The 11383-nt window shown below is 36.8% G+C and overlaps 2 protein-coding genes across 9 annotated transcripts in view; one reads left to right on the plus strand and one right to left on the minus strand.

Annotated features, from left to right (window-relative positions):
- LOC309604917 (ester hydrolase C11orf54 homolog) overlaps nucleotides 1–8844 on the plus strand; it is a 30732-nt gene extending 21888 nt beyond the window's left edge. For 4 of the 8 annotated variants that reach the window (XM_082339981.1, XM_082339982.1, XM_082339983.1 and 1 more), the window contains 4 exons: nucleotides 877–1053; nucleotides 3124–3273; nucleotides 6611–6727; nucleotides 7675–8844. In XM_082339981.1, the coding sequence (XP_082196107.1) occupies nucleotides 877–1053; nucleotides 3124–3273; nucleotides 6611–6727; nucleotides 7675–7848 (618 nt within the window). In that variant the 3' untranslated portion in view covers nucleotides 7849–8844. The remainder of the gene's footprint in view (nucleotides 1–876; nucleotides 1054–3123; nucleotides 3274–6610; nucleotides 6728–7674) is intronic. The other 4 variants (XM_082339985.1, XM_082339984.1, XR_014231119.1 and 1 more) reach the window with 3 other exon arrangements.
- VSTM5 (V-set and transmembrane domain containing 5) overlaps nucleotides 1–11383 on the minus strand; it is an 83090-nt gene that overhangs the window by 4854 nt on the left and 66853 nt on the right. The window lies entirely within an intron of this gene.

An 11383-nucleotide genomic window follows, 5' to 3' on the forward strand; every position in this document is an offset into this window, starting at 1 on the left:
CTCAGTATTAGAGGAGTCCATCGAAGGTCCTACTGTGATTTGCTGAGGACTCTGGACTGTGAAAGATTTCAATCCTTACACATCAGAGGATTCCTAAGTTCTCTATGATCTTTGCTGGTATAAGGGCAGCTTTCAATCAGAAGATGAATGAAATATTTAATGATCTAATCAACTCCCTCTTTCAGACCAAATTGTGGAGACCTACCCCAGTAGTATGATTATTATTTACAAAAGGTAATATCTATCACTATGTATGTTAACACATTTCCAACATAAAAACATCACTGTTTCTTCACATCTCACAAACAGAAGAATGAATAACCTGCTCAGTCTGCCCATTCTCTCACAGCCTCTTACAGGTGTGACTGTTAGTCAGTAATCATACAAGTCCTTTTACAGAAACATTAATATAATTTGCCTAGTGTTCAAGACAGAAAAAGTTTAAAATTTAACTGAGAAATTTTAGGGACTTCTCTGGGGGTCCAGTGGTTAGGACGTGGCGCAGCACTTTCACTGCCAAGGGCCCGGGTTCAATCCCTGGTCAGGGAACTAAGATCCTGCAAGCCACTCGGCATAAATAAATAAATAAATAAATAAATAATAAAATGAGAAATTTTGATGCAAATGTCACAATCTTATAGAAACACTATAATACTGTAAACATTTTCTAAAATGTTTTTTCAGTTTTTTGATATTTGTAAATCTTTAACATTTTGAATCTAACATTAAATATTTTATTTTTCATGTTTTATTATTAGATCTTGAAATAAAATGTCTTAAAGTCTAGGACAAAATATTTTGTTACATTATTCAAGATCTTCTCTTTGCATAGAGATACTAGGATTGACTAATTACCTTATTTACTTTTCTTTTCAGTTTATGCCAGTTGTTCAAACAGAAAGTGAACACAAACCTTCTGTGAACGGAAGTTACTTTGCTCATGTTAACTCTGCAGATGGAGGGTGCCTACTTGAGAAATACAGTGAGAAATATCATGATTTTGGGTTTGCATTACTGGCTAATCTTTTTGCCAGTGAAGGCCAACCTGGAAAGGTGATTTTGTTCTAAAAATGCAGTATTCTCCAAGAGTTCTCAGATAGCTAAAACTTTGAATGCTTATTCCTACTACTGTAGTTTTCTTAAGAAAATCCAAAGCTACCTAAGTCCCAAACCTCTTTAAATAACCCAGTTACGAAAGGTTCAGAAACTACTACAGGCAGAGTGAAAGTCTCATTTAAAACTAAGGTTAAGAATAATATTTTGGGGGCTTCCCTGGTGGCACAGTGGTTGAGAATCTGCCTGCCAATGCAGGGGACACGGGTTCGAGCCCTGGTCTGGGAAGATCCCACATGCCGCGGAGCAGCTGGGCCCGTGAGCCACAACTACTGAGCCTGCGCGTCTGGAGCCTGTGCTCCGCAACAAGAGAGGCCGTGATAGTGAGAGGCCCGCACACCGCGATGAGGAGTGGCCCCCACTTGCCGCAACTAGAGAAAGCCTTCGCACAGAAACGAAGACCCAACACAGCCATAAATAAATAAATAAATAAATTTATTAAAAAAATAATAATAATAATATTTTGGGCTTCCCTGGTGGCGCAGTGGTTAAGAACCCGCCTGCCAATGCAGGGGACACGGGTTCGAGCCCTGGACTGGGAAGATTCCACATGCCACGCAACAACAAAGCCCATGTGCCACAACTACTGAAGCCAGCGCGCCTAGAGCCCATGCTCTGCAACAAGGAAGCGATCGCAATGAGAAGGCCTAGCACCGCAACGAAGAGTAGCCCCCACTCTGCTCAACTAGAGGAAGCCCGCACACAGCAACAAAGACACATGCAAACAAAAATTTAAAAAATAAAAAAAAAAGAATAATACTTAGTAAGCAGTAGCCTTTTTTCCAAGGAACTAAAAGTAATAGGATGTTCCTGTGGGGAGTGAGTTAGTTAAATAGATGAACCATGCAGCTGAAGTAGATAATGTCTACCTATATAGTTAGTATATACATAACTTACTCATTTCTGACTGATCAGACATTGATTGAGATAGACAGAAATGGGAGCAAAAAATTATAGAAGAGGTGAGGAGAATTAATGCCTCACTTCATATTTACTTCCTGTTAGTACAAAAAAAAAAGGATGATTTCATGTTACAAAATTGTAATGATGGTCGCACAACTCTATACATATACTGAAACCCATTGAATTGTATACTTTAAATAGGTGGATTGCATGGTATGTGAATTATATCCCCAAGAAAGCTGTTATTTTTTTTTAAAAGATGATTTCAGTTTTAGCTGTTGTGAGAACTCCCAGATCTTGTAGAGATAACTACTTCAGCCACTTTGGGAAATGAGATAGTGAAGCAAAAATACCTAATAAAGTGGAGGTAACAGAAGTCCAGATTTTTAAAGGAAATGAGAAAACATAACCATTTCTCCTCCCTCCAGTTATCAGAAGTTAATCCCTTTAAACCAAAGAATTCTCAGTCTTGGGCTTCCCTGGTGGCGCAGTGGTTGAGAGTCTGCCTGCTAATGCAGGGAATACGGGTTCGAGCCCTGGTCTGGGAAGATCCCACATGCCGCGGAGCAACTGGGCCCGTGAGCCACAACTACTGAGCCTGAGCGTCTGGAGCCTGTGCTCCGCAACAAGAGAGGCCGCGACAGTGAGAGGCCCGCGCACCGCGATGCAGAGTGGCCCCCGCTCGCCGCAACTAGAGAAGGCCCTCGCACAGAAACGAAGACCCAACACAGCCATAAATAAATAAATAAATAAATTAAAAAAAAAAAAGAATTCTCAGTCTTTTACCACCTTGACATATAATAAGAATCTCTAGAGTTCAGTGTAGAATTTGGCTATGAATTTATAAAGTTTAGCTATAACTCTCTTTCTCAGTCCAAGAAAGCACATTATTAGAGTAAATGATACATAATTCATATATATATATAATACTATATATATTATTAAGACTTAGAGGATTGAGACACTTCTGCTCATATCTGGGTGCTCGAAGCAAACAAGTGAATATTTGCTTGATGGCATTGAATTATATAATGTTTCACTTGGGTAGTTATTTACATAATATTTTGCGGCTTAGAACAATGGTATGTATATTTATGCCCTCTCTAGGTCATTGAGGTGAAAGCCAAAAGAAGAACTGGAAAACTTAACTTTGTGACTTGTATGAGACTGACTCTTGAAAAACATTATGGAGATAAGCCTGTAGGAATGGGAGGTACTTTCGTGATTCAGAAGGGAAAAGTGAAGACTCATATTATGGTAAAGGCGTGTGTGTGTGTGTGTGTGTGTGTGTGTGTGTGCGTGTGTGTGCATGTGCTTAAGATTGTAGGATTTTTTTAATATACATTGAGAATTTAACCTTTTTAAAAAATATTTATTTATTTATTTTTGGTTGCATTGGGTCTTAGTTGTGGCACGTGGGATCTTCGTTGCATCATGTAGGATCTTTAGTTGCAGCATGCCGGCTTCTTAGTGGACTTCTTAGTTGCGGCATGCGAACTCTTAGTTGCAACATGCATGCAGGATCTAGTTCCCTGACCAGGGATTGAACTTGGGCCTCCTGCATTGGGAGCACTGAGTCTTACCCACTGGACCACCAGGGAAGACCTGAGAATTTAACTTTTAAAGACACCCTGAACAAATCCTTTTACTGTGATCATATTACTTTCAAATTTAAATGACAAACAATACTGTAAAGCAACTTGTATGATAATGTCCAGCTGGAGTCCTTTTTCATATTAATATATTAGAACTTTCTTCTCAATTTGTTTGTATTAAAGATCGAGGTAGATGTGAGTATAAGCCTTAGAAACTGATTATTTTCATTGCTAGAATCCCTATATAGACTTTGCTATTAAGATGGTTGTGGTTTTAGGGAAAGAACTCATGAAAATTATAATCTTATGGGCTAACTATAATAAGTTTATAAGACATTAATGACAGAATACTATATGAAGACAGACCAGGTCATCTAGGACTTTTAAAATAATTTTTGGTAGGTGAGTGAATGAATGAATAAATGAATGAAGTGTAAAAGTGTTATAACTTAATGTTCTTTTTGTTTTAACAATGAAGCCATTAGAAAATGTATTGTTTTGATGTTTTTTATCCTGATAATTTTAAATGGCAAGCCAGCTGATTCTGCATAGAAAGACACAACATTTGTGAAACTACTTACTTTTCCAATTTACAACAAAATTATAGATAAATCTATTTGTAAATACCAAAGGATTATAGGATTTCTTAAAATTCAAGTAAACAATACTTTATTATTAACTATAGTTATCATGATGTGCATTAGCTCTCTAGAACTTATTCATCTTGTAACTGGAAGTTTGTACCCTTTGATCAACATTTCCCCATTTCCCCCACCCCCTCATCCTCTGGCAACCACCATTATACTGTTTCTCTAAATTGGACTTCTTTAGATTCCACATATAAGTGATATCATGCAATATTTGACTGTGACTGGCTTATTTCACTTAGTGTTGTATAATGTCCTCCAAGTTCATCTATATTGTTACAAATGGCAGGATTGCCTCCTTTTTTTAAGCCTGAATAATATTTCATATACATATGACAACTAAAAAGATAGACAGATAACAATTTCTTTATCCATTCATCTGTTGATGGACACTTAGGTTGTTTCCCAATCTTGGCTAACGTGAATAATGCCACAGTGAACATAGGAGTGCAGATATCTCTTCAAGGTAGTGATTTCATTTCCTTTGGATATATACCCAGAAGCAGAATTGCTGCATCATATGGTGGTTTTATTTTTAATTTTTTGAGGAACCTCCATAATGGTCGTGCCGGTTTACATTCCCACAAGCGGTGTACAAGTGTTCTCTTTTCTCCACATCCTAACACTTTTCATCTCTTGTCTTTTTGAGAACAGCCATCTGCACTAGAGTGAGTGATATCTCATGGCTTTGATTTGCATTTACCTGATGAATAGTGATGTTGAGTGCTTTTTCATATACCTGTTGGCCACTTCTATGTCTTCTTTGGAAAAATGTCTAATTCAGTCCTTTGATCATTTTTTAATTGGGCTTTTTTTTTTAAAGGAATTCCTTTATTTTAATTAATTAATTATTTATTTATTTATTTTTGGCTGTGTTGGGTCTTCGTTTCTGTGCAAGGGCTTTCTCTAGTTGCGGCAAGCGGGGGCCACTCTTCATCGTGGTGCGCAGGCCTCTCACTATCGCGGCACGCAGGCTTCTCACTATCGCGGCCTCTCGTTGCGGAGCACAAGCTCCAGACGCGCAGGCTCAGTAGTTGTGGCTCATGGGCCCAGTGGCTCCGCGGCATGTGGGATCTTCCCAGACCAGGGCTCGAACCCGTGTCCCCTGCATTGGCAGGCAGATTCTCAACCACTGCGCCACCAGGGAAGCCCTTTTCTTTTTTTTGCTATTGAATTCCTTATATATTTTGGATATTAACCCCTTATCAGATATACGGTTTGCAAATATTTTCTCTCATTCCATAGGCTTTTTCATATTGTTGACTGTTTCCTTTGCTGTGCAGAAGCTTTTTAGTTTGATGTAGTCCCACCTGTTTATTTTTCCTTTTATTACCTGTACTTTTGATGTCATGTCCAAAAAGTCAAATCCAATGTCATGAAACTTCCCTCCTATGTTTTCTTCTAAGAGTCTTTGCAGTTTTAGCTCTTATATTTAGGTGTTTGATCCATTTTTAGTTAATTTTTGTATATGATATAAAGTAAGGGTCTAACTTTGTTTTTTTACATATGGATATCCAGTTTTCCCAGCACTATTTGTTAAAAAGACAGCCCTTTCTCCATTGAATGGTCATGGCATCCTTGTCAGAAACCATTTGACCATATATGCAAGGGTTTTACTTCTGGGATCTCTATTCTATTCCATTGATCTGTATGCCTGTCGTTATGCTAGTATCACACTATTTCGATTACTATAGCTTTGTAGCAAGCCTGATATCAATAAGTGTGAGACCTCCAACTTTCTTCTTCTTTTTCAAGATTGTTTTGGCTGTTTGGGGTCCCTTGAGATTCCATATGAATTTTAGGGTGGATTTTTCTATTTCTGCAAAAACATCATTGGGATTTTGACAGGGAATGCAGTGAATCTTTAGATTGCTTTTGATAGTATTGACATGTTAACAATATTAGGTTGTCCAATCCATGAACACAAGATGTCTTTCCACTTACTGGAGTCTTTTAAAATTCGTTTCAGCAATGCTTTGTACTTTTCAGTGTACAAGTCGTTTGCCTCCTTAAGTTTATTCCTAAGTATTTTATTCTCTTTGATGCTTCTACCCCACTTTCAATGCCTTCCTTTTTTTTCATCTACCAGTATCAATAATGACATTTAAGACTGGGATGAGGATATGCTCATAGGAAAACTGAGAGACTCCTTTATTTATTCATTCATATCTTTTAGTGTGTGCACATTGATTGGTGGTCCTTTTGAAAACTAGGGTATATAACTTCTCTTGGTGCCAAAAATAGCTATAGACTGTATAAGAAGACTTAAAGGTTTTAACAATGAAATTATATATAAATTTTTAGCTCAATAATATTGAGTATGTTTACTTGTTTAATGTCCTTTTATTGTAGCCGGCAGAATTTTCTTCCTGCCCATTGAACTCTGATGAAGACGTGAATAAATGGTTACGTTTTTATGAGATGAAGGCTCCTTTGGTTTGTCTGCCAGTTTTTATCTCCAGAGACCCAGTAAGTCTATGTCTGTTTTTTACATTGCAATAATGCTTGATTTTTAGAATATTCTTTTAGAATTAGGCACTTTTTGTGTTCTTATTTAAGAACTAAGATAGTCTGTAGAATTGTCTTGAAAGGTAAGGGAGCAAGTATCTGACCACCTATGATTTAGGCAGAGCAGATTTTACCTTTGGAGAATTGAAGGCACAGGCATTTTAAATAACACCCAAAGCCACATTATTAAATAGTAAAATCAGGACAGGATTCAGGTCTCCTATCATCTTATTTGCTGTTCTATATACTGTTCATTATATTCTAATATTCTACCCTAGAAAAATAATAGACTAATTCAAAGCAAATATCTACCAAAATACTGACTATTTATATCTTTTGATCCAGTGACTACATGTCTAGGAATTTATCATTAAATATATGCTTATGTGCATAAAATGACTAGTTAAAAGGGTTATTCATGACAGCATTGCTGTAATAGCAGAAGAACTGGAAATAATCTAATGTCAGTTGGAAAGTGGTATGCGCATACAATAGAATACCATGTAGATATAAAAGAATTACGAAGCTCTTTTATGTTCTGATATACAAAGATCTGAAAGCTATATTGTTACATGAAGAAGAGCAACACACAGCACAGTAGGTGCAGAGTACTACCATACAAGTAATACATTTTTAAAAAATCCTTTTGGAAGGATATAGAAGAAACTGCTTACTTTGGTTGCCGTCTAGGAAAGGAAGTGAGTGGTGAGGGCAGGAGATGGAAAGATACATTTTACTGAATATATGCTTTTGCACCCTCTGAATTTTGAATCATGTGACTGTATTACCTACCAAAAAAATTAAAATAAAAATTATTGTAACATAAATTTAAAAAGTCTCCCATCCCCTTAAACAAGTTCTATGCAAAATAATTGGAATACTAACAGATAGCTTCTCTGTTGTCCTAGGGGTTTGATTTGCGGTTGGAGCACACTCATTGTTTTAGTCATCATGGAGAAGGGGGACACTACCATTATGACACCACCCCAGATATAGTGGAATATCTTGGATACTTCTTACCTGCAGAGTTTCTCTATCGCATTGATCAACCAACAGAGACCCATTCATTTGGGCGAGATTAAATCAACTGATACTCGTTTGACTGATTAACTCATTAATTGATACTAATATAAAGCCTAATAGAAATGATCTCACTACTTAATAAGCCCTATTTTTTTCAGCCTTTGAAATGAAAGGTATGTTGACACTGTGCTCTGTATTACTTCACAGATCTATCTGAGAGGGATTATTGGGAACAAAGACACATGATGGAGATGTTCTTCATTCTTTTTATTCTAAAAATCAGTCTTATGTTTATAATTAAATATAAACAGGATTAAGAATCAAGTGATGATTCCTACTAGCTAATGGCAATAATTTACATTTGTATATTCAGTTTTTCAAGTTAGTCTTACAACTGCTAAGTGGATGTTTCTGGGTATTAGAAAAATCAGTGCTGGAAATGTTGACAGTTGTTAAATCTTTCTACTGAATTTTTAAAATCCATTTTAGAAGTCAAAGTACACTTTTTTCATGGAATAAGGTGGTCAGAGGGAGCAACTTTACTCCTTTTGGTGATGTTGAACCATACTCCGAAGTTTGCAATTTGCCTTTAACAAATATTAGCAACCGGACGGTTAGCCATGATTCCTCCTTTGTTTGGACTGTCAATTGGAAGCAGTTTGTGCCTTGTTATTTGCAAGAAGAGAAGTGAAAAGAAACAGCATCAAAATACAACCTCGAAGTGAGTATACTTTAATTTATAAATGAGGCTATTGCTAAATATGACTACTATCCTTCATGCAATATAAAATTATACCTTTACCAACTGTAATGATTGAAATTTTCCTCAGTGTTTTTCTATAATAATCATGAGCCAAAAACAACTCTCTAATCTTGTAATGCCAACACTGATTTAGGAGCTTTTTAGTACTAAGCATATAATAAATTGTCAAGAAATATTTTTTGTCTTTGGATGTTAACTATAACATGTGCTGTGAGTATAAATTCCTAAATATTATTTTTTAATAAACACTAGTTTGTACCAAAAGAAATGAATAAAAATTTTACATTCATAATATGATATTGTGTTTCTTTTTAATATCCTACCTCCAGACAAAAATAATATTAGTATTCATTCATTTAACAAATACATACTGAATGAACACCTACCCTGCCCTCTGGAATGTAAGCTCCATGGCAAGGGCTTTGATCACCACTATAGCATTATTGCCTTTAAGAGAACCTGGCCAAAGTGGGCACTCAAATATTTGTTGAATGAATGATTATGACAGATACTTCACTAGATGCTGGGATCTATCGTTCAGTCATTTATATAGTAGGGGAAGGCAAATACATATTATGTCAGGTGGTACCAGTGCTATGAAGAAAAATAAAGCAGAAGATGGACTGTGAAGGAGGATGTTATTTTGTTGTGGGCATCCACACTGAGAAAAGGTGGGCTCCCCACCCAAAATTCAGCTCAGGTGTTGAGACTGATGAAGTCACACACATACCAAGGGTGTATGAAAGACTTTATTATTCCCATAATGAGGCTTTCTGGGGAAAGCAGGGCAGCTCCCAAGCAAGTCCAAAAATGGCCTGAGAGAACAGAGAGAGGAGACTGGCTTGGGGGTTTTATGGTGGTTAGCGGGTAGGGCCAGGGTGATGGTTCTGCATGCAGTTTGAATTTCCCACAGGTGGCAAAGCAAGAAACAGCCAGGCTTTATTGCACAAATGTGGGGCAGAAGGGGAGGAAGGAGTGGGGTAAGGCTTAACAGCTGTCAGCAGTCAAACATCAAACGTGGAATCAGACTCTGTATGACACATTTTATAGAGAGAGATCGGAGAAAGCCTCTGATAAAGAGACATTTGAACAAAGGCCTGAAAAAACTGAGCGAGTGAGCCATGAAGTTATTTGGAGAAACATCCTTTCCAGCAGACTTAAAGGCTCAGAGGCAGAAGAGGACTTGGTATTTTCAAAATATGGCAAAGAAGCCACTGTAAACAAAATAGGATCACCTGAACTCCATGAAGCTAACATCTAGCGCATATTGCGAGAAGCAATTTTTAAAATGCTAGCTAGCTAGCTAGCTAGATATTTGCAAAATTATGTTAATACCATATTCACTTTAGGAATGTGACAAGGATGCCCAATATCATTAACTATTGGAGTTTCAACCAGGAAAAAAAGACAAAGACAGAATAGGTATAACAACTGAAAAGGAAGGAAAAAATAATTTTTTCAGCAGAAAACATGATTGACTTCTTGGAAAACCCAAGAGACTCTATAGTTAAATTATCAGACTGAGTTCGAAGAGGTTCCTAAATATAAATATTACTCAGCCATAAAAAAACAATGAAATACTGCCATTTACAGCAACATGGATAGACCTAGAGAATATCATACTAAGTGAAGTTAGACAAAAACAAATGTATGATTTCACTTAAATGTGGAATCTAAAAAATAATACAAATGAATCTATATACAAAACAGAAACAGGCTCACAGACACAGAAAACAAACTTACGGTTACCAAAGGGGAAGCGGGTGGGGGAGAGATAAATTAGGAGTGTGGAATTAACAGGTACACACTACTATACATAAAATAGATAAGAAACAAGGATTTACTGTATAACACAGGGAACTATATTCAATATCTTGTAATAATCTATAATGGAAAATAATCTGAGAAAAAATATATATGTAACTGAATCACTTTGCTGTACACCTGAAACTAACACAATATTGTAACTATACATCAACAAGGGAAAAAAAAAGTTGCTAAATGTAAAATCAGTATACAATAATGAGTTGTATTTCTGCATACCAACAAAAAATAGGTTAAAAATGTAAATCTGGCAGGAATTCCCTGGCGGTCCAGTGGTTAGGACTCCGTGCTCTCAGGGCCAAGGACCTGGATTAGATCCCTAACTGGGGAACTACGATCCTGCAAGCCTCGGTGGCATGGCCAAAACCAAAAAAAAGGAAATTTGAAAAGGATACCAATTACAGTGTTACCAAAAGTACACAGCAGTATTTTTATTTAACAAAAGTTACCTTTATGGAGAAAATTATAAAACTGTTGAAAACTCAAAGAAATCAAAATAAACAGTTACATCCAGGAAGATGCAATCTCATAGAAGTATCAATTCTCAAATCTATAAATTCAATTCAACGTCAGTCTAATCCCAGTAGGGCTTTTATAGAACCTCACCAGTTCATTTTAAAATATATGGGATAGGGGGACTTCCTTGGTGGTCCAGTGGTTAAGACTCCACACTCCCAATGCAGGGGGCCCAGGTTTGATCCCTGGTCAGGGAACTAGATCCCGTGTGCTGCAACTAAGACCCGGCGCAGCCAAATAAATAAATAAATAAATAAATATTTAAAAAACTAAAAGCAGACTCTCATTTGCTTTTGGTTTTAAAAGCCCAGCTTCCTTTTAGGTTCTCTGTGATGCCTCCGTGTGGCTTGTTCTACCATTCATTCCAGGACAATTTACTGAACACCATCAATGTGCCAAGCACTGTACCAGGCCCACCCCAGTCAGCTGGGGACACTGACTGACATACGAACAAATAATTAAAATAAAAAAGGATAAGTCCTATCAGTATT

The sequence above is a fragment of the Balaenoptera borealis genome, assembly GCF_965194805.1.
Source record: "Balaenoptera borealis genome assembly, chromosome: 11".
Lineage (NCBI taxonomy): Eukaryota > Metazoa > Chordata > Mammalia > Artiodactyla > Balaenopteridae > Balaenoptera > Balaenoptera borealis.